Genomic DNA, 24544 nt, shown 5'->3' with positions numbered 1-24544 from the left:
CCACGCAGTCCCGCTGGGGCTGAGAGCGTCTCCCCCAGGGTGTCCCGGACGCCCGGCAGGAAAGAGCGCCGCCGGGCCGCCGACACCTGAGCGCGCGCCCGGTGGGGCGGGCCGGGAGCCCTCTCTCCCTTCCGCCTGCGACGCGCGTTGTCGGTCGAGCCGGTGTATGTGCGGTAATAACATGTCTGCCCCGCTTCCCGCCATCATCCCCGCCGCCCGGAAGGCCACTGCTGCGGTGAGTGGCGGCAGCCGGGGCTCGGAGGGGACCCTCGGCCCGCTGCTCACCACTGCCCTTCGCGCAGGGTTGGCGTCGCTGACCGCCTGGCGGCCGGTGGGTGGGTTCCCTCCGCCGGGTCCGGGGTGGGCTGGGTGGGGTGGGGTGGGGTGGTCGGTGTCGGGAGGGCGCCGGGGCTGCGGCCGGGCCGGAGGATCAGCGCGCCCGCCCCCGTCAGCCCCGAGCCCTCTGCATTGCGGAGCGAGTCCCCAGCTTGTAAGGACCGGCGTTAGCGGCCAGGCACCCTAACTCGAGGTGGCTCCGTTGCTCGTTTCTCTCTTGTTTGTGGGTGAGGGAAGTCTGAAGTCCTCAAGAAAATGACTTTATTTTCTTACCTTGCACTCGTGTCCTGAATTAAAGAAGTTTGAAGATTGGCAACTTATGACATCACAGGGTGCTGTTTTTTAGAAAACCGTGTACGAGGAGCTCAAATGTCTTTTTAACCCCGGAAGCTCCTTTTTGTGATGGAAAAAGTCTACAGTTTACATGAGACTTGCATGGTTTGACTTGAAACAAACTATTTTTCCTAGAATGTTATTTGCACTTAAGAATGTCTAACTGGGACCTCTTTAAGTGCTAAGGCCGCACATTAATTATCTTCGGAACTACAGTGAGAGAAATTAAGTATTTTTCCCACTGAAGAGAGCTCTATGGAGTTTGATTTGCTGAAGGTAGTGTTCTGAAATTCTGGCATCCAGAATTGACCAACGCTAGTGTGTATCAATTCTGTGTGGGTTTATTTGGGCATTGTTTATTAATTTTTTCTCTTGTAGGTGATTTTCCTTCATGGATTGGGAGATACAGGGTAGGTACCATTATTTTTAATAACAGTAATGAAATGGGGTCATGCAACTCTACTTACATGATCAAAGGTTTAATGTTAATGAACTCTAGGATTGTATGAAAAAAGATTGCTAGTGATATTTCTTACAGTCCAGTAATATGATAGAATCTTTTCTTTTTTAAAAACCTCCAGAATTTCCTCTCATCATCGTGAATTCGTCATTTTTCAACTCCTGTTTCTGGAACGTATTAAAATTGCAAACGCCTCCTTGAGTTGCTGTGGGCATTGGATACCAGAGATGGGTGGAATGTTTGTAGAGAGTGTGCAACTGAGAGCTTTCCGGAGGAGTTAAAATTTCAGGGCAAGTTGAGGAGAACAACTGGTTGATTTTGATAAGAGCAATAATCGCAATGTGAGGTATACGGCATTCTGAATGAAAGCTTAATTATGCCCTTAAGAGAAAAAATCAGTTCAAGGGTCGGGGAGGCAACTCAAAGATTTATTTGGCAGTTTATCAAACAGATTTTGTTGTGCTAACTTGAGATGTACAATTTATCTTTCAGTCAGGCTTTTCCTATATTGTGAAGTGTTTGTTTTTAATTTAAATTGTGATTATCTGTTTGAAACTTAGGTAAAACTGTAACAAAATTGCAGAATTAGAGGAAAACTGAAGATAAACAAATTTTGAGTAGGTGGTCAAATAAACTATTAAATAAACTATTAAATCTTCTTTATAAGGGTGAGTTGGGCTAGATTAATTCTTCAAAGTGATTCCTGATATTCTTTTATGCCCTTTAAGTAGAGGTACATGACAACACGGAAAAGATTGTAGGACTCTTTCCGGCAATGAGGTAGTCCTATGAAAATGATAGACTTATATTTTACTATTTATTTTCCTGAACAGGTTTAGAGAAGCTCTCTTTTATAATCAAACCCTTCTTGATACTGAGAGCCGGGGAGGAACTTGCTACCCTGTCACTTGCCCAATAAAGAGAGCTTCTAGGCCTGAAGAATCAGTCCAAGAAAAAAAACTTCAGTGTAGAAAGCTTCTCTGTGGGCCCCCATTTTGACATATTCTGTAGACTGAAGTTAAGAGTGAAAATGAACAATGTGAGATTAAAAATACCAAGAGCATCCAGGACATCTTGACCGAGAATTAAGTTTACATACAAAATTAGCTGGCCAGCCCCATGGCCGATTGGTTAAGTTCACGTGCTCCGCTCCGGTGACTCAGGGTTCACCGGTTCCGATCCTGGGCGCAGACCTGCACGCTGCTCATCAAGCCATTCTGTGGCAGCATCCCACGTGGAAGAACTAGAATGACTTACAACAATTCAGGCGTGAGGAGGGGAGAAGTCCTAAGGCTCTGACATTCATACCGTGTCCCTGGTTCCATTCTAAGCTAGGAAATGCTAACTCTTATGAGGTTCATGTAGAAGAGTGAGCTTCGGGTCTTTTCTCTCAAAATTCTATGACGAGACTAACCAAAGGTGGGAATTCTAATGAGGGAACTTGGCTGAACTTTAGGCTTTGAACACTGAATCTAGGATATCGCTGAGAGTGTAAGTACATGAAGTGGATTAAGTGACGGAGTGATGGCCATAGTGAAGATTTACTGGGCTCCGAAATAGGAGAGAAATCACTGAACATGAGGCTCAACTTATGTCCTATCTACGGAAAGCCCATTAAGGGAAGATCAATTTTAGAAAATGTTAAAGAACAACCAGGTTTAAATTTAGTACCAATACTGAATACTCATTGATTTTAAAGAAAAATATATATGCATATGCTATAATGCTAGTACCCCATTTTAAATAGAAAAATTACCATACCTGACTCACCTTCTCTTCACTGAAAGAGAAATTACTAATCTTAAAAATGAAATTGTCTAATTGCCATTATATTTACATTTCTCTACATTTTATCAGTGCCAAAACATTTAAAATATATCCTTCTAGAAAATAAATATACTACAGAAGATAAAACTAGTTGAAAACACAACCATGTAACGTTTTAAGGCACTGCATTCCATTAGACAGAACCCAAAGTGAACTGAGTACAAAGACACAATGTGAAGTTTATACGTGAGACTCTTCCCTTCTCTCCGATTTTGGACTCCAGTGTTAATCTACATGAAGTCAGCTCCCTAGCTACACAAAACATAACTTCTCAGGATTTATTTGAATTGTTATAAGCAGGTAATTAAGTAAACTAAAAGAAGTCTAACTGAAAATTCAATGTGCAAGTAAGCCGAGATACACTTGATAAGGATTCCATATGCTAATGGCCTTGGTGCCACGCCAGCTCTTTCCTCTGAAGTTCTCAGATTTCATCAATCTTTGTGGACTGGCAGCTCAGCAGCTCCCTCACCTTCACTGAGCCACAAACACGTCTGGGCCATCTGTGTCCTGAAGACAGGGGAGGACATATCAGCATTTCCCCTTCCCCAGGAATTCAGTTGACATTCTTTAGTAAAATACACAAAAGAACAGATTGCACTTCATCTATAGGGCAATTTCACATTTCGCAAAGCTGTATGGTGCACAAATCTCATCCATACACATCTGAGGTCGTCAATTCATCATCTCATTATAGCAAGAAAGAACAAACATTCAACAAATATATATTGAGTGCCTAGCATATGAAAGGAAGGACACTGATATGAACCCATTCTTTGCCCTCATATTCTATTAGAAGCCATGTGACATATACGCAAAGGAACTCACACAAGGCCAAATAGGATCACGTGTGTGATACACACCAAGATCTAGAGCAGTATAATGAGCAAGAGATCCTACTCCCAAGTAGAATAGCTGGCTAAAATAGTAGAAATGTTATTTCAGCTAAACCTTGAAGAAACTAAAACCGTTTTTGTCTTCTGTTGAAGAAGCAGATAGGAAGAGTTAAACATCTCAAGTAGAAGGAAGGGATTAGGCAAAGCCAAAAACACACACAGTGAGTGTGCAAGGCCGTGAGCAGTCCAGACAGCGACAGCACTGGCTGTCTACTGCACAGCAACTTAAAACAAAGGCAAATGACCAGCCCGGACCAGACCACAGAAGGCTCTGACTTCAAAGCTGGGATTTATCCAGTAGCGTCAGTGGGGAGTCACCAAAACACAGCACCGCTTAAGGAAGGTTAATTTTTCAGTACACAGGACATAGTATAGGTCGAGAAAGCCTCGAGACAGAAAAAGTACATTCTAATAGTTTAACTGATAAAGCCCAGAACTAGAATGATGTCAGTAAGCGGGAGTGCAAGGTGATTTAATAAGTATCTTAAAGTGATCTAGAAAAGTATCTTATAGTGATCTACAGAAGATGAAACAGAAATGAGGAAATTTATGCAAATATAAATTAAAAGGAAAAATCTTCATCAGAAAGCTTATTCGAACAAGTACCTTGTAACCAACGGAGACAGGGGATGGGGTCTTTCTTAAAGAAGAATTCAAAAATCACCCAATTGGGACGGACAGTTTAAGGGCTCATTCTTCTGGAGACAGATTTCGTTTACTCATTCAACAAACACTTATTGCAAGCCTACTGTGTACCAGAAAGCATCGTTAATTCCCTCAAGAACAAAGCAAACAACAGAACAAGCAGGGGATTCACTGTTGGCCCTTAAGAAAGGCATCATCTCTGTCCTCTCTGAAAGAACTGGGACTTGTTCCACTGGAGAAAGAAAATGAGCCTCGAATTTCTTCCCATAGTCAGGTTTCAAGACTCACAAGACATAGCAGGTGTTCAGACTACAATAATGAGATATGTTATTCCCAAATCTTAAAGCACATGCTGCCTATGCAAATTCAACAACATCCAACTCCACAAAGATTTTCAAATATGCAATTCCACTTAGACTATCAACTCTTATCCAAATTCTCAACTAGCTGTTCCTTGACTAAAAAGTTACCTGTAACTTGATCTTCAGTGTTACCCATAAAAAATTATTAGCCCAGCAAGAAACTCCCAAAAGAAAGTCCCCGCTCTGACTGAAACAGTCTCTGCTGTGGTTTAAAAAGAAGAAAAAAAAAACACACTTGCAAGAAAGAAATCGAAACACTCCAATACTCTTTAAGAACAAGAACAAAACAAATCAATAGCAGCCCTCTGATGACACCTGGTGGCCGCTTCTCACAGGAAGTTTCTTTCAGCATTTTAAAGAAATTATTCCAGGAAACGTTAACAGTTCTCAACCACTTCACATGCTATCTTGACTATGGGCAGCACACATGAAGTCTCTCCCCTCATTTCCCTCCTTTTTGTTCCAGTTTTCACTTATTTTGTTCCAGTCTTCACTTCTCTTTTCATCTCTTCTCTCTTTTCTAACCAGTAGACATTAAGGCAGCTTGAGCTTGCTTTCTGTCTCTTTCTCACACCCTCTCTCACTCACACACACACACACACACTCACACTCACAGACATCCTCTCTCACTGGTACAAGGCCACCCACACAGGAAACCACCTTCTCCCTGCCTCCGTCCCACGCCATCTCACCCTTCACCCCTCCTAGACTTACCCAAATTAGTGGTGCAAGCAGTGTGCAGTTAGCACGTGTTGGCACCAGGCCCATGGTAAAGTCACAACAGGGGATAGTGTGCAGCATGGCTGGCGTGCACACACGTGCATTTATAAAAGCTCCCAATGCTCTTTTGCCCTTTCCCTTTGAGGAGGTCAAAAAAGGACGAACTCCAGAAGTTGTGGAGATCCTACAGCACAGTCTCCTCCTGGAAGGGCAAGGTAGGACACGTAAGACTTCCTACAAGCCTATTGCGAGCTGAGCAAGACAGGAATAAACGGAAATTAGCGGACTGCTCAGATCTCTTTCTTAATCTACCATTTTCAATTGGACCTTTTATCGAAAGTATATGTCTTATACGATTACCTGATTTAATAAAGTACCACCAAGTCCATATATAGTCTGTTCAGGAGAAAACTGTAGTATTCGTTGTCGTTACAAAACACCATGTGCATAACCTAAGGGGAACCAAAGGGAGCTGTGCTTTATGTAATCCTCCTCTCACCACACTCTCCCATCAGAAACATCACTTTGTAACAGAGACCACAAAATAAAGTATCTGATCCTACAAAGAAAAAAATCACTCTTCTATGAAAATGCTAACAGTCACAAGTTGAATAACTTCTTCCATGACAAAAGAGTAAAATTTAACACCCTAAAAACCATTTATTGGTAACATCAGAAGCAATTTTACCACAAATGGATGTGTAACATAGTTGTTTATTCACAATGGGATCAGCTCCTGAACACTCGGGTCCAGCCAAACCCACCTCCTCAACGTGCCAGGGACAGGCTGCATTGCATTCCTAAGGGTAAGTCTGTTAACTCTACCTTCCCCCACTAGGAAAATGCCTGTGGCGATTCAGAATGAGTCCACAAATTCTCTGACACTCCCTTCAAAAGGTGGAGCCTAATTCCCTCCCCTTGGTGTGGGCTGGCCTTGGTGACCAAGTGCTTGCAAGGGACAGAAAACAGTGGCAGTGAGGGTTTTCGGCTCTGGAGACACAGTCACAGAGGTGCCGGTATCCTGCTTGCCCCCTCTCTTGATCACTCCGCCCAGGGAAGTGGGGGACCTGTCGCAAGAACACTTCTGCAGCCTGTGCACATGGAGGCCCAGGGGGCAAGGAACCGAAGCCTCCTACCAAGAGCCAAAGAGGAACTGGGGCCTCCTGCCAACAGCCATGGGAGTGAGCTGCCTGGAGAGCAGCTCCTCCAGCCCCAGGCAAGCCTTCAGATGATTGCAGCCCCTACAAAATCCTGACTGCAGCCACGACCAACTGGGTAATGAGCCTACTCCACACCCTGACCCACAGAAACTGGGGGATAATAAATGCTTATTTGCTTTAAGCCACTAAGTTCTGACATAATTTGTTACACATCGGTAGATAACTAATATAATGCCCTCTCTCTCCTTTGCACCTTGGCAAGAGTAGATAGGGCTCAAGTTCACCCCTCGTTTGTATATATTTTACATAGATTTCCTTTCCTATACCCTCCAACCTTTAACAAGAATGTTCTATACTATCACAATAGTATTAAGGTACACGGGAGGAGGTCCACGAAGTATACTGGTTGAAGAGAAGAATTCCCATCAAACTTCTGAAAGATTTCAAAACTTAATAAACTGACATTTACATTTATGCCTCTCCCACTACCAAAACCAGACTTGACACGGCTTACAATGAAAAACTGGGATACTAAAATCAAGAATTATTAAAGAGCTAACTAACAAAGACATGAGGTAGAGAGTTTCAAATTTAGATTTGTATGGAATAAAAGAAATGTCTTCATGTTTCCTGAAAAACCTCATTTTGGATGAAGGCATTCATTCTTATTGGCCCCTAGAATCATTTATAGCAAACAACTTGCCTCAAAGATAACAGTAGCCATGAGTTCCTGTCCAGCTAAGCTCAGAAATGTTAGCAACCTCTATTTCTACTCTTCCCCAAACCTGATGGGGCAGCCCATGCAGTAAACACCTATACAGCCACATGCCACTGGGGCTGAATGAGTCACAATCCTTTTGGCCACACAGAATACAAAACTTCCTCACCCTCACCTAGCAGGAGGCATTCAAACTTCGGAGATGTAGGGGCCTCTGGTCACAGGACTCACATCTGATTAAGTTCCACCTCCAAAGCATCTCACATGCCATGTCTAGCCTACTTCTAAAAATAACCTTCCCCAGCCAGAGTCCAAGGACAAACCCAAGACAAGCTAGAACTATGTGCTCTTAAGCCCAAATGGTCAGAGTAAATAAAACTATCGACAGAGAGAAAAAAATTCGCACTCAAGTCAGAAGAGAATACTGTTCCTATTCCAGGGGATACCCATGTTCTGTTTCAAATACCTAATTTGATTCTGCCTGCAAGTTAAAAATTAGAATATTTGCTTAGTGCTTAAGTTAGAGCTAAAACAATCATTAAAAAGCCATACTAATAGGGATCAAGCCATGGTGACTGTAACAGAATAAACAGACCTCACCCCTTTCATTATCAAAGAGTCTCCCCTTCCCAACACTACTCGTGAGGATGTAGTAAGAGCAACATAACGTGACAAGTCATGGGACAAAAATAAACTGTAACATTAGCCCAGTTTTCTTACTTGGCTGTTTCTTTTATTAAAATGTTCCTACACTTCAAGTACTATTTTCCAAATACATTAAATTGATCCAGTAATAAAGTCAATTTTATGGCGATCTTAACCACCTCTGACAAAGCTATCTTGTGTAGTAGGAAAGATTTTACACAAAAAGTTAAAATCCAATATATCTCCTTTCAAAATGTATTTTTAAAATTAATGCTTTGTTAATATTTCCATCTAATTGTTTTGATTTTTCTCAAAAGGAAGAAAATTCTTATTGGAACAGGAAAACAGCATAAAAAAAGGAAAATTCTATGAGTAAAACAGAAAATGAAAAATTTCAATGCCATTAAAAGCAGACACACACGATCATTCGTGTCGTATGCCATTTGAAAAGGTTGTTTTATCATCAATGTAACTAATCACAATGAAACCATCTCTTACAACTAAAGACATTATAACGAATTTTCTTCACAGCTACAGAGAGACGGGATTTGCTGTTTCACATCAAATAGAACAGGCTACATAAATTCTTCTTCCTATTTATTGTAAAATATAATTTCATCTATAACATCAGTCATGAAATATTAAAACAAACAACAGACTTTATATCCTTTTCTTAATTTAGTTTGAACGGTCTATTCGCTCAAAAAGGGGGGAGGTTTGCAATCACACACATCTCTAGACTCTTTCACCATCTCAGCAGGTTCTCTCTATAAACGTTATGCCATTCATTCGAGAATGCTATCATTTTTCTGTAACTTTCCTGATCCCCTTTTCCTTAGTTTTCACCTAGCAAAACTGCATTTCCATTTTCAAGTTTTCCCTCTAAATTCTCCTTCTGAATTCCATTTTGCTGCTTTTCACTAAAGCTCTGTCAGTGTCTCTCACATCTCACTGTCAATTAATTGTTCTAAGTGAGAAAAGGGCAAAAAATCTCCAAAGTTTAAACGATTGTTCTTTGACTATTTTAACATACTCCTGTTTTAACTGATCTAACACAAATTACAAAATTAACTCATCTGAAGTTCTATCACTTTTCCTTTATTTACCTTGCCTGCTTTTACTATCCTGCCTGCTGGTATAGGGTGTTAATGATTCAAATCATAAAAAATGGGTAAAGGAAGTCAGGAGCGAAAACAGGACTATATATGAAGTTAGACTCTTCAAAAGGAAAACCAAAAAGACTAAGTTTCAATGTGCTCACTGTCTATAGTGTATAAGACTCATCTACAAAGTTCTGGAACACCTGAAATAAGCAACTTGCTTTTCAACTTTAAACACAGATGTTTTAGAACAAATTTAAAGTATTAATTTATACACCAAGGGACAAACTTACCAAAATGACGGAAGAAGTTAACATTTAAATTATATATAAATCCAATGGTTTAGGCAAATTCTAGAACTTTAAAACCATTTGAGAGGGGAGAGAAGCAGCACGTGGGTACTTCCTCAGCTACCAAGGATCGCCAGGGCACCCCTCCAACAAAGTACTCTTTCCTGCTGACACTGATAGGAAATGTCCCCAGGACAACATCTTACATACTCTCAAGTGAACAAAAAGATATGGGCAAATAAAAGGAGAAGAAGAGGAAAATGTGAAAAACTTCCCTACTGGAATTCTTTCCTCAATACCTGAAATTTAAGTCACTAATCTAACAACGCTTCCCCGGGGCCGGTCAAGCCTCATTATCTTCTTCACCCTCGGATCACGGGATTATCAAATTCTTTCTCTACCACAAGTATCAGTATTTTCCAAGATTTTTGTATCTTAATTTCACGGTCATTAGCACTTCCTTAGGCCCATTCCTCACTAACTTTAGAAGCACATCCTGCTTAACACTGTTCAAAAATTATTTAAATACACTGTTTTCGTTGTCCCTCAGTCACAAACAAATGTAGATATTAATCAAACAGAATACTAATCTGTGATAGGAAAAAGCTGTAACCAAAGCCCTGTTAGACACAGTACGTCCGCTAGTTCCTGTGACTGCATCTATTTCTATTAGAATTTTATGGATTAAGCACTGAAGATCCTAAAAAATAATATTCATTATGTGAACAGCATTTCCCAGGTATGATAGAAATATCACTAGTGGCGTTTAAAATAAAGTTATCTACCACATGTTGGGATTTTTAAATAAGTATGTATTATTCAAATAGATATTAGGAAAAAATAACACACCAACCTATGACTCCACATGTATTACTTCTTATGACAATGCTAAGTTTAAAAAGAAAAAAGTGAGAAAGGGGCCGGCCCTGTGGTGTAGTGGTTAAGTTCGGCACACTCCACTTCAGTGGCCCAGGTTGGTGGGTTCGGGTCCCAGGTGCAGACCTACACCACTCATCGGCCATGCTGTGGCAGCATCCCACATGCAAAATAGAGGAAGACTGGCACAGATGTTAGCTCAGGGAGAATCTTCCTCAAGCAAAAAAAGGAAGCTTGGCAACAGACGTTACCAAACAAACAGAACAACAAACAAAAAACAAGAGTGAGATAAAATGCTGTGGTATAAAACACAGCAAAAACAATGAAGGAGTAGGGAAATGACTTAAGTTTGGAAAATGCCACATCATACATACCTTATACATTTGCTAATTTTTCAATTATGTAAATTCTAGGAAATCAATAAAAACTAATAATTCTTAGCCCTAAGATCATTATTAAACGAGAGTGCTCTGAAGATCAGTCTCTCCTCCACTGCTGGCAACCTTCACAGTTGGCATCACAAATCCTCATTCACCAGTTTTCACCTGAGTAGTAGCCTCCTTCAGATTACACCTCTAAGAAAGTACTGCAGCCTAATAAAACGTCCCAACTCTGTCACATCACACGTCTACATTCTGAGGAACAGATAACAGAATTATACACGTGGAGAAGGAAAACTGCAGAATACTAATTTTCTACATACTCAGAACCTGCCTTTCCTTTGAGATTTGGATACAGTGGCTAGAATCCATCTAACAAGAAGATAATGCCCTAATACCATACTGGTATAAAACGTGCACTTACAACTGGCCAAAGCACAACAGAAGTCTCTCTCTCGCTCTGGTAAACTTCCACGGCAGGTGTTCCTGGTCAGCAGGCGGTCTGTTGCAGGCCGACTCAGGGATCCTGGCTCCTTCCATCTTGCAGCTCTGCCCTGGAGCTTCCTCGTTCCCTGCATTCAGCTGACTGAAGAAAGCAAGCCTGGAAGCAGCAGACTCTTGATGAAGTATCATCGAGACGTGCTCTGAGACAATTCTCCATGTCCCAACCAGCTCTGCTTCCATCTGCTGACCTTTGACTTTCAGTATCTGGTCAGACATAACTAACAGTAGTCTTGCAATCTTGACTCAAAAGCAGTGTTGGGACCCAGGGCAGACTGCCCCCAAAATATGCTACAATGGCACGCTGATTATTTTGACTTAGTTATTTGAGAAGCAGCTGATGCAAAAATTGCACTTTGACCCTTTCCATTTCCCCCTGAAAGCAGCAAACGAATCTCCCATGTGAAAAACAGCTTCCTCACGAGGCTGACCCAACGGCATAAGGGTTAAGTTGGCGTGCTCTGCTTCGGCGGCCCAGGGTTTGCAGGTCCGGATCCCGGGGCGGACCTAGCACCGCTCATCAAGCCACACTGCAGCGTCATCCCACATAAAACAGAGGAAGGTTGGCACAGATGATAGCTCAGGAACAATCTTCCTCAAGCAAAAAGGGTGGGGCTGGGAGGGGGTGGAATTCAGGGCGGAGAGGCCTGTATAAACACACCTTGTTACTTTTTTACTAATTTACCACCACAAGTCCAAACTCTGCTTAGATTGCTTACTAATGAAGCACCCAAACCTAAGTATCTTTGTCCTGTCAAATCCTCACAAATTTAGTGTTTCTGTGTGTAAAAAGTATAAAAGCTGCCTGCTTTGGTCACTTCTGAGCGTTAATTTTATGATCTCCCACGTGTACGCATTACATTCGAGTTTTCTCTTTAATCTGTCTTGTGTTCATTTTACTATGAGGCCAGCCACAAGAACTCAAGAGGAATAAGGGGGAAATTTCCCCCTCCCGGACAGGGGCATCTACCACTTCCACTCATACCTGCTTCGCCGCAAGGGAATCTGAAAAGTGAAACCTGGAGCTGTAGAACTGTATCTTATGGAAGGACAGAACCGATTTAGATGGACAGCTAGCCATCTCTGCCACATACCAATGCCCAAAAATTATCATATCGCTTGTCACTCTACCATTAATGAAGGCTTTGCAAGACCTTCGACAACCTTTTCTGAGAAACGCAACTGTCCCTGGAAGAGCATGCCTGGACTTACTACCTCCACGTCTGTAACACAAGGGAGCCACAGACAATACCAATCATTTATCAGTTTAGCTAATCAGCCAAACATGAATCCCTTGGTCCCACCCATGGAGAGATCCTGATTAAGAGAGTCTGGGGTAAGGACAAGGATCTGTAGTTTCAGAGAGCTCCCTGAGTGATTCTGATGAGCCAGATTTGGGACCCCCTGGAGTAAAGTCCCTTCTAACTTCAAAAAAAAATAATATAAACCTAACATATATTTACTAGACAGAGAGCTGAAGTGTGGAGAAGAGGGGAAAAAAGGAGAAGAAAGGTGAATGAGGAAGGAGAGTAAACAAACGCACTCAATAGGGATGTCACACAGGGATTCCAAAACAATCTCTCATGCAAAATGACTCTGAGGAATGTCACTTTTAGCAAACACTGCCTCCACCTCCCACCCTGAAATCCTAGGGTGTTAAACACCACCCATATGGAAAACCAGATTACAGACCCTGAAGATTCTTAATGAAAACCATTTGGTCTCATTTTTTGAAAGACTATAATTCCTACTACCTCTCCTCGAATGATCTAAATTGTCTAAGCTATTTGTAAAAGCAGATTACCACCTTAGTTTAAATTCTAATGGTTTTATAGTTATATGAACTTCTATAACTGTGATTTCTCATTCTAGAATAATTGATCCAATAATACGCATCAAATTCTGGTCCGGAATCCACGATCAGCAGAAATCACAAGTGAATTACACACTTTGAAAGAAGTGGTTTGTTGCTTGCTCTAGGTTTAAAACACAAAGTTTCCATTATCCTTAGTAACTGACAAGCATGCTGGGCTTTGGCTACATTTGATGATTACACTGCTATTATTCCAAATGCATCAAACAATAAATATCTTTTTCCTATTAGGCTTCCTATTACCTTACTTGTTTTTATTTAAAACTTTTCGTGTTTTTGTTTAAAGGGAGGAAAAAAGCATATAAGAGAAAATAAAAGAGAAATAGGAACATGAAACACATTGAAAAGCACTGGCAATTAAGACTGAGATTATCCAGCTTCAGCAAAATGCATCTGAAACTAGAAGAGCTGAAGTACTTAAAATTTGTTTTAAGAAGCCTATGTTCGGATCTCCAACAAGCACTACATGTGTCTCAAATGCAGACATCCCTGCTATGGAAGGACTCTCCTGGCTGTCAGCTTAGTAAGGGGCTGACTCTGCTGGAAAGCATGACATTACACAATTACAAATGCTTGACAGTTCATGTGGTTTAGACAATTTGAGCACTCTGAATTGAATACCAAACAAAAACAGTAGTGCTATTTGGTTTCATATCATTTGACTTATGGCTTCTGGAACATCTTTTAATTTTTTCTGTATTTGTTCATTTTAAGGAGTGACTGTCATACTACGGTGGCTTAAAATAAAGTTTACAATATAACCAATGTGTATCTAAGAAATAGTCCTCATAATATGAGATAATTATGATACAAAAACAATTATCAAAGGCTAGAAAACAATAGGCAAAGGGAGAGTCCCCAAAAGTGCCCTTTTTAGCAACCAAACTGCCTAAGCAAAGAAGTAAGATTTCCCAAATCCTATGGTGTGATCTTACCAATTTCTAATGAACTGGAAGATGCAATCCTTAAAACTAAAAACAAAATCCAATTACTTTTCTGCTTTAGGGACTCAGCATCTGCTAGAATGACACTCATATACGCTGGTTTAGAAACAAACCTACTAAGAAAAAGAAAGCAACTTCAAAAATGCGGGTATATACAGCCTTCCCTCTCCACAGTCTTCCACACTCCCATTCCTATTTTGACTTTTCCTTTTTGTCTCGAAACTCCAACGCTCTCAGGCATAACAGTCTTGTCTGGCTGTCCTCTCCCTCTGACCAGGTCTGACAGAGTGTTAGGAGTCAGCCAGCCTCTACCGTTTTCACCTCTGTATCCACACACACCTTTCCTCCCCTAGGAAACAGGAGGAGTCGTGGTACCAACCCCCATATGCTCACTGTGAGGCTCAATCCTCAGTTAACTGAGGATAAACTCAGTACGTAATGTCCTTAGACCAGTGTTTGGCACCTGGCAAGTGCTCAGCAAGTATTAACCATCATTATCATCAAAAACAACCTTCTGTTTGATATCCCTACTGCTGAAAGTACTTTCAGACCATAATGCTGCAAGAACATATCTTCTCCACCATCACCCCCACCATATCTTTTTCATACAAACTGAATAGTCCCTCTGTAGACAGACTTCGCAAAAAGAAAAGACATAAGTGTATGTTTTTTAAAAATTTGGCAGGTACAAAAAATAATTTGAATATGTGCGAGGCACTAAGCATAACATAAGAAAACCCTGAGTACAGATCACAGTTTAAGAAAATTAAATTCAGGGGGCCAGCCCCATGACCAAGCAGTTAAAATTCTGCACACTCAGCTTCAGGAGCCTGGGTTCACAGCTTCGCATCCCAGATACAAACCTACTCCACTCATCAGCCATGCTGTGGAGGCATCCCACACACAAAACAGAGGGAGACAGGCAACAGATTTAGCTCAAGACGAGTCTTCCCCACCAAAAAAAAAAAAAAAAAAATTAAATTCCTATCTTTCAGTTCCGTTTCGGGATCCCTATCACCTTCTCTCTTCTAATAGAGCTACCCACTAATTTGAATGTGTTTGTAATTAATCTGCTTTATTACTTTGCCATATCTGTATTCCTAACAGTATGGACTTTTGCTTCACATGTTTCAAAACTTTAAAAAAGGAAAAATACTATGTGCATTCTTCTGGAAGTAGCTTTTTTTCCTCAATATGATATTCCTGACAATAATCCTCAGTGGTGCAGGTGGCTAAAATCCATTCAGTTGCACTCCTATAGGAATACAATTTATCCATTCTCCTCAGATGGACACTGCTTCCAGTTTTTGCCTTTTACAAACAGTGCAACTGTGAGCATTTTGTCATGTCCTCAGGCACTCACATACATGCGTTTCTCTGGGGCAGCAGTTTGCCAATTTTAGCATGCATTAACCCACCTGAACGGCTTGTTAACACTGAAAGCTGGCTCATCCCCAAAGCTTCTGATTCAATAGGTCTAGGGTGGAGCCCCAAATTTTGCATTTATAATAAGTTCCTCTGAGATGCTGAAAACACAATTTAGAAGCACTGCTCCAGGATAAAGACCCAGGAGTAGAATCACTGGGTCAAAGTGTACATCCATCTTTAACTTTACTAGGTAATCCCAAAGTTATGGTACCAATTTACAATCCCACCAGTTGTGTGTAAGCATTCCAGTTATTTCCGACCTTCCTAAACAGCAGACATTGTCAGATTTTTACATTGGGTTGGCAAAACCCAATGTTATGAAACTATACACCACGTTGGTCCTAAACTGCCTTTCCCTAATTGCTAATGAAGTCGAGAATCTCTGCATGCAGGTTTCCTCTTCTGTGAGATGCCTACTTGGGTCATAGGCCCATTTTTCTATTGTTCTTACTGATTTGTCACTGTTTACCTTTCTAGATACAATCCTTTCTCAATAATACGTACTGAAAATATCTATTCTCACTTGTGACTTGTCTGTTCACTTTCTTGATGGTTTCTTTTCATAACCACAAGCTGTCAAATTAATGCTGTCAAAGCGGTCAATCTTTTCCTTTATGGTCTACACCTTCTGTGATCTGTTTAAGAAGCTCTTCCTTGTATTAGACTCACACAATTACTGTCCTACATTGTCTTCCAAAAATTTCATAGTTTTGCCTTCTGTATTTAAGCCTTTAATTCACCTGTAGTTGATTTTTCTGAATGATATGAATTAGAAATGTATCCCACTCTCAAGGAGTTTCCTATTGGCTAAGGCCCACAGATATGACCAACTATAACTTCAGAGAGGATAATGATTCCTGTTAACCCCTACCTTATTGAGGTTTATTCTGCTCTCTCATCGAGGCAAACCAAAAACTGGATAATTTCAATACGGAAAACTTGGAGGGTTATTAGCAAATTAGTGAGACTATGATCCCCACCCCACCATACTCCAGGAAGAATCCTTAAAAATACCACACACACAAAAAAAGAGGCCAGCCCTGTGGCCAAGTGGTTAAGTTTACACACTCGGCTTCAGCAGCCCCAGCTTTTGCCAGTTCGGATCCTGGCTGCAGGCAGGGCCATGGCACCACTCATCAGGCCATGCTGAGGCAGCGTCCCACAGAGCACAACCAGGAAGGCCTACAAGTACAATACACAGCTATGCACTGGGGAGCTTTGGGGAGAAGAAGAAGAAAAACAAAGGTGCAAATCGTAAAAACAAAAAACAAATTTTTTTAACTCTAAATTTAGTCTTATTCTAAAAAACTGAAAGTTGAGCATTGGGGAAAGTGTGGCAAAATGAGCATTCTCAACAGTACTGGCTGGAATATAAATCTATACAAACTTTCTAGAGGGTTATTTGCAATATATCAAAAGCCTTAAAATACATATCTTCTTTGAGCTATCAATGACTCTTTACAGAACTTATCTTAAGGAAACAACTGAACAAAATACATATTTAGGAATATTCACCATGGAACTCTTTCTAATAGAAAAAATTGGAAACAGCCTAATCTCCAACAACGCAGGATGGGTTACAGACGTAGCTGCTGCAGCACATCCATATATGGTCATGCGCCACCTAAGGACGTTTCAGTCAACAGTAGATCACGTAGATGATGGCCATCCCATGAGATTAGTACCACAGAGCCTACATGTGTAGGAGGCTATGATAGAAGAAAATTTTATATATTGAGGTGTACGGGGAAGCCGTTCTGGTTTAAATGCGATTTGGACTAAATTTTATTTAAACCAAAGAAGCCTGACTTACAGCCTGTCAAATGTTCGTTGTATATTGTCCCAAAATAAAGAATGTACTCTTTTTTTTTTTCAATATTTCTTTTTCTGCTTTATCTCCCCAACCCGCCCCCCCCCCGCACACAGTTGTATATCTTAGTTGCAGGCGCTTCTAGTTGTGGGATGTGGGACGCCGCCTCAACGTGGCCTGATGAGCGGTGCCATGTCCGCACCCAGGATGCGAACCCTGGGCCGCCGCAGTAGAGTGCGCGAACTTAGCCACTCAGCCACAGAGCCGGCCCCAGAATGTACTCTTTGAAGGTAAGAACCAATGCCTCTCTTCTTATGACACCAGTACTTTTTGAAGATAAGTGTCCTTTCCCATGACACTGGGGTCATGCTGACCCACTGTGTATGTACTCATCTATAACAAAGTATCTCCTTGAACCCTTGAGAGAATGTACCCCTGTCACACTTGATGTATGTCTGTTTGGAAATGGTATATAATGGTGCTGAAAAATCACTCTTCTTCACAGCACTTACGAAGGCTGCACTCCCAGGCTGCAGTCCTCAGCTTGGCTCGAATAAAACTCCCCGCTGTAGAATGACTATTGATTATTCGTGTCAACAGCTCGACCATCTAGGTTTGTGAAAGTACACTTTATGATGTTTGCACAATGATAAAATCACTTACACATTTCTCAGAACGTATCCCCATTGTTAAGCAAGGCATGACTATAGTGGAATACTATGATGATTACATAGCTGTGTTAATGTGGAAAGATGTTTCTAATAGTCTGGTAATTTCCAAAACCAGTTAACAAGATGCACATATGATATTCTTTTATTCTCAAATATTTATGGAGAGCCTTGTGTATGCCAAGCACCAAGCAAGTGACTGGTAAACAAAAAGAGATCTGTTCCCTGCTTCTAAGGAGCTTACAAGCTTTGGAGGGGGATGAGGGGGAGGGAGACAGGCCACATACATATCTTCCAACTGACTCCTGTTGGCATATTAAAGGGATATACGTTTTGAAAATACAGACCATTTCTATGTGTCTGTGTGTCTATGTAATATCTGCAGCACCTCATCAGCATAGTCTACAAAGAGAACACACACGCTCAGCTGTATGGACTAGGAAGTGGGTCAACAAGAGGATACTTGGAGCAACTGCCTTGTGATGAACTGAAGCACACAAATCTTCTACAAAAATGCTCTAGGGAGAATCTTAAGAAACGCAATGTAGTTATGGAAAGTCATCCACTGGAAGACAGATGCGAGACAGATCGCAGAACCACAGAAAAAGAATTGGAACAAAGAGCTTCCGCTGTTGACAATTCAAGACTAAGACTGACCAAGATCAGGTACAAGTTCTTGAACAAATAACTGTTCTTCTACAAGTCTACAGCTTTACCCTTCCCTACTATGTTGGGATCTAACAAATAATAATGAAGCCTCCAAGATAAGAAAGATCTCATAATTAGGGTCAGGCTCAAAGGATTCTGACATTCTATATTCATTTCATTTAAACATCTGCACTACAATCAGTAAACTTACGAGAGTCATTAATTACAAAGGGAAAATTTTTTTCTTTGGAGCACAGAAACATGTCAGACACCTCAACCAAGAGATCAAAAGTTAACATTCACCAGCGATAAGACCTATCTACATCACACATGTGCCAATATGATGCACTGAGAAGGGAACAACCTCACCACTGTGGTATTCTTGTCACAAATGCTTAACCCTCAATTTAATCATGAAAGAACACCAGATAAATCCAAACTGAGGGACATTCTGCAAAATAACTGACCGGTACTCTGGAAAAGTACCAAGGTCACGAAAGATAAAAAACTGTCACAAATTGGAAGACACCAAGGAGACACCATAACTAAATGCAGTGTGGGCTACTGGACTGGATCCTCGACCAGAAAAAAGACATCAGGGGTGAAACCCGAATAAAGACTTTATTTTTTATTTCTATTTTTTTTTAAAGATTTTATTTTTTCCTTTTTTCTCCCCAAAGCCCTCCGGTACATAGTTGTGTATTCTTCGTTGTGGGTCCTTCTAGTTGTGGCATGTGGGACGCTGCCTCAGCGTGGTTCGATGAGCAGTGCCATGTCCGCGCCCAGGATTCGAACTAACGAAACACTGGGCCGCCTGCAGCGGAGCGCGCGAACTTAACCACTCGGCCACGGGGCCAGCCCCCCGAATAAAGACTTTAGATTAACTCTATCAACTGCCTGGTTTCAATAACCACACTATGGTTACATAAGAGGCTAACAAAGGGACGCTGGTTCTAAGGTATACAGGAATTCTCTGGGCTATTTTTGCCATTTTTTTCTACTTCTAAAATTATTTCAAAGTAAAATGTTTGCAAAAGTAACTTCACATGAATGATAAAGAGATATGGGGGATCACTCAATAACTCTTACATAAAAATATGCTACCTCCTCGGGGCTGGCCCTGTGGCTGAGCGGTTAAGTTCGTGCGCTCCACTGCAGGTGGCCCAGTGTTTCGTTGCTTCGAATCCTGGGCGTGGACATGGCACTGCTCACCAAACCACGCTGAGGTGGTGTCCCACATGCCACAACTAGAAGGACCTACAACGAAGAATCTACAACTATGTCCTGGGGGGCTTTGGGGAGAAAAAGGAAAAAAAAAATATGCTACCTCCTCCAATAATTGTGCTAAAAAAAACCCAGTAATTGCAAATAAGGCGTAAACCAGAATAATCTGTAAGTATTCACTAAAAACCTGTGATTGGGATAATCTAGAGAGCCGACTAACTTTCCTAGGGCACTGAAGTCTCTCCAGATAAATAATCTACCTCATTTTCCCTATTAATCTTTTTTAATTCAATTCAACTTATATTTATTTAACATCTACTATGGGCATGGAACTGTGCTGGGGCCTGATCAGATTTTGATACATTAAGAACATTTCAGTACACAAAATGACAAAGAAAAACATAGAGTAACAAAACTGGAAGGAACTTTTCACTCCCATACAATCTAGCAATCAATACCGGCACCCTTTTTAGTGTGATTGCTGCTAGGAGCTCAAGTGCATCCCCTTCAGCATAAGCGGTTCTGACCTCTACAATTATCTCCAAAAATTATCCCTGAAGATGCCAAAATGACTCTAAAACATACTCCATTTCTAGTACTTTTTTTCCATCTAATCATTATGTTGTTGGTGCATTACAGTACACAACACAAAATTAAAGAACTTGATTCTCTGAACGTCAAGGAAGGGTCAAGCTGGTATAAACCCACAGACGTTTACTTACTATCCTCTTAGAAGAGGTCAAAGGCAACATCACAGAAGGCCGGGGTTCTCAAAGTGTGCCCTCAGAGTCAGCAGCTTTAACATCACCCAGGAACTTGTCAGAAATGCAAATTCTCAGTCCCAGTCCAGACCCGCTGATTCAGAGACCCAGCCCAGCATCTGCGTTTTCACAAGCCCCCCCAGCTGACTCTGATGCACCATCAGTTTGAGAACCACTGATGGAACAGCAGAAAGACTGGCCCCGTGAATCCGGAGGCCTGATTCCAATCCTTGCTCTGCCACTAACACCTCTACAATGCATTAGCCGCTCAGCTTCTGTGGGGCTCAGCCTCCTGATCAGTGAGGGAACTGCAATAGCTCACTACCACAGTCCTTACACCCTCATTTGATAACCATGAAAGCATTCATTTGTATAAGGCCTAAAAGTGAAAACACCACTGCAGTATTTCACCACGTATTTCTCTCTTTCATCCAAATGAAACAATTAAAATTTCTTCTTGGCATCCACCAGCCTCTGAATCAGACTTAACATAGCTACAATAATTTCTTCTGATTTTAAATAAAATTGTGTTTACTACTTTGCTGTAGCAAAAGCCATATAAACGCTAATTTTACAGTTTCCTATTTAGTTCTCTATCAAGTCTATTTTGGAGCAATTCCTCATAATAACAAAAATTCCAAGAAACCCACCTACTACAGACTGAATTGTGCACCCCCCCCCCCCCACACACACACAATTTTGATGCCGAAGCCCTAATCACCAATGTGATGGTATTTGGAAATGAGGTCTCTGAGAGGTACTTAGGTTTAGATGAGGTCAGAACGGTAGGGTCTCCAAGACGGGATCAGCGTCTTTAGAAGAAGACGAAGAGAGACCAGAGTTCTCTCTCCATCTCTGCCATGTGAAGACACAGCAAGAAGGTGGCTGTCTGTAAGCAAGGAAGAGCCCTCACCAGGAATCAGCACCTTAATCTTGGACTTAACCTCCAGAACTGGGAGAAGTAAATGACTGTTGTTTCAGCCACCTGGGGTTATGGTGTTTTCCTAGAGCAGCCCACAATGACCAACACACTCACTCAAAATACCCCTCTGCTGTGGGCATAGTTCAGAAGAACTGTGCTCCAACCTCGCATAAAGAACGTGTGTGATCAGACCACTGAAGTACTCAGCAACTATGAAAGAGAAAGAATTTTAAAACGTACAGATCTAGATACTTCCATTACTAAGAAACACAGCTTAATTTCATCTCCTAGTCATGGATTTATAAACCGCGATTCTTCTCACAGCCTGTGGAAACTATGACAAAAACCTCTCAGAGGAGATGTGAGAAAGAGGGAGAGAGGAGAATCAAATAAGAAGAGTCCGTTTTATAAAGGTTAGAGAGTTCTCTTCGAACACAAACCTAGGTAGCACGAATGTGGGCAGAAATGTCCCATCAATCAAGTGAATACCCACTAATCCTTGAGACCTAACTCAAATGCTGTATCCTGCAAGCTCGCGCCACTCCTTCCCAGGCAGTCAGACATAAATTACTCTGTGCTCCCCTCTCTCCATTTCAGCACTGAGCAAAAGGCACTATACTTGATTATGGATCTGTCTCTTCCACCAGACCTTGAAATCATCTAGGGCAGCGTGTTACTCTCTCCAGCACCTAGAATGGTGACTGGCATGAAGCAGTTTGCTCAAGTGGAGCCACTCTGCTTGGCTGAATACAAGAGGAACTCTCTGTGCTATCTCACAGCTTTTCTGCAAATCTGAGATTATTCCAAAATAAACAGGTTTTTTAAAAAAGGCACCAGGAGCCAGTGTATTATCAGTAATAATCACACCTGCCTTACATGTCACGCAAGAAGACACCAGCTACTAGAGAGCCTTGCCTCCGTGTTTTTCAGACGTGCCAGCAGGAGTCAGTAACCTTACATGTAGCAAACTTGAAAAACAATGAGTAACAAACACTTGAGACGCTAATCCTGACCTTAACTTTGGTCAAACTGTTTAACTTTAGTCTCAGTTTGTGAAAAGGGACTAGTAATTCCGACCCTACACGGCTGCCGTGCTACATGAAGTCTACAGAGTATACATCAGATGAGCTCTCCTAACGATGTTCTAATCAATACGTGTTAGTGACCTTCCCCAGGCAGTGTTGCATCTGGACTAACGCTTCACCGCAAACCAGGTGCGTACTGTAACTAGTTCCACCGGCACGGACTGTAAAGTCCCGACACAATCACCATTCGGGCTATGATTACCTAGAAAATAATCCTACATATGTGTCCACAGATGCCAACCCTGCCAAGATGTCCTAGTCCAGAACCCCCCAACCCAATAAACAGGCTATTCAAAACTCAACGCAACCGCAGGGGTCAGCAGCTCCTGGCGCCCACCTCCCCCCGACTAAGCTCCAGAAAGCGGGCACGCACACTCAGGCCGTGCTCGCCCACTAGGAAGAGGTGGGTATCTCCAGGGACGATCCCTCTGCTGCCAACAGCGACGTGCGGCAGCCTGGGGTCTCCCGCTAGTTGCTGAGAGCAGCTGGACCCTGAGTGGCCAGGACCGTCCCCTTCCAGGCGTGGTGCTCTCGGGCACCAGCATCCTCAACCGAAGGAGGCGCGGGTGGCAGCAGCGCATCGGTGCGCTGGGGAAAACAGGGCGTGGGCGGGCAGCCACGGACACCACCGCCCGGACTAGAAACCCACACCGGGCAGCTCCCCGCCTGGGCGCCCGCGTTCCAGTCGGAGAAGCCAGGCGGTCAGAAGCGCCCCGACTGCGTGCAGGGGTGCGTGGGGCGCCCGGGGAGCCGCTCCCGAGCCGACAGCCCGGGCCCGCGGGGAAACGGAGGCCCGCCGGGTCCCCGGGAGCCCGGCTCGCGGAGCGAGCAGGTGACGGCGGGGGCAGGGCGGCTGCGACGCCGCGCGGGCGGCGGGCGGGTGTCGGGCGAGTCGGGGCGGCGCCGGGAGGGACCGGCGAGCGGGGGAGGGGCGGAGGCGGGGCGAGGAGGGAGGAGGAAGAGCCTAGGGCCCTGGCGGGACTCCCGGCGCCCAGCTGCCCGGCCCGAGCCCTCAAGCCACCGCCCCCAGGCCCCGCGCAGACGCTGGACGGTCCCCGCCTCCAAACCTCCCCCCAGGCCCGGCCAGAAAATAACTTCCCCGTTTGCCGACGGAATCGCTCCTGCTGGCCCCTCTGACTGACTCCTCCGGCTCGTCGTCTTCCGGAGATGAAACCGGAAGTCCCACCCCTCCCCAAGAGGAAAACGGAAAGCCGAAGGAGTCAATCTAAGGAAGGGGAGACGCAAACATGAAGATATTCAAAGAGATAGTCAAAAAGAAATGATATACTAAAAAACTGTTTTCATAGTTAATAGTATTACAGGTACAAAATTAGGTTCTGTCTCATCTACCATTAAAATAGTTTTAAAAGCAGTTATTTAAACAATAGACTGAAACATACATTTAATAGGCATAGAACATGAATGGATCATTTTAAAACAGAGAGATGTAAATTTTTAAAAATTAGATAAAGAAGTTTGGCCAAAATAGTTCATCAAAAACTGCCAAAAGCAGATTATGAGAGTTTCCATCCATTAAATGAGAAAATACCAAAAATCTAATGCTAATGGTTAGAAGGTGCAGTAAGCTGGACAGCACTCACAAGTGTCAAATGGGTCAGACTTTCTGAAAAGCAATTCAGTTGTATCTAAGAACAACTTTAAAACCTCATCATTCACTTTGAAACCCAGTATGTCTACTTCTAGGGGCCTGTCCTAAGAAAATAATATGAAAAGGTTGCAATGATGTATACAAAAAGATGTCCACCACAGGGTCATATATAAAAGTAAAAAACTGAACAACCAACGTAACAAGCATTAAAAAATGGTCATATAAACCAACATATGCATGCATACGAAGTATTATACTGCCATAAAAATATCTACCAAGAATATCTAATGACAAAGAAAAACACTTCTCACATGATTTTAACC

At 42.4% G+C, this 24544-nt stretch overlaps 2 protein-coding genes across 3 annotated transcripts in view; one reads left to right on the top strand and one right to left on the bottom strand.

Annotated features, from left to right (window-relative positions):
• Positions 1-24544, top strand: part of LOC138922078 (cuticle collagen 34-like) — a 222831-nt gene that overhangs the window by 77411 nt on the left and 120876 nt on the right. The window lies entirely within an intron of this gene.
• The window catches only part of LOC138922085 (uncharacterized), a 47322-nt gene that overhangs the window by 8162 nt on the left and 14616 nt on the right, over positions 1-24544 (bottom strand). Inside the window, exon 3 of one of the 2 annotated variants that reach the window (XM_070258914.1) lies at positions 19951-23837. The exons of the other annotated variant lie outside the window; for it this stretch is intronic. Within the exon in view, the coding sequence (XP_070115015.1) occupies positions 23315-23837 (523 nt within the window). The 3' untranslated portion in view covers positions 19951-23314. Of the gene's footprint in view, positions 1-19950; positions 23838-24544 lie in introns of those variants that run through there. 2 annotated transcript variants of the gene reach the window in all.

The sequence above is a fragment of the Equus caballus genome, unplaced genomic scaffold, assembly GCF_041296265.1.
Source record: "Equus caballus isolate H_3958 breed thoroughbred unplaced genomic scaffold, TB-T2T haplotype2-0000448, whole genome shotgun sequence".
Lineage (NCBI taxonomy): Eukaryota > Metazoa > Chordata > Mammalia > Perissodactyla > Equidae > Equus > Equus caballus.
The sequence above is the reverse complement of the archived record's forward strand: the minus strand, read 5'-3'. Positions and strand labels throughout refer to the sequence as shown.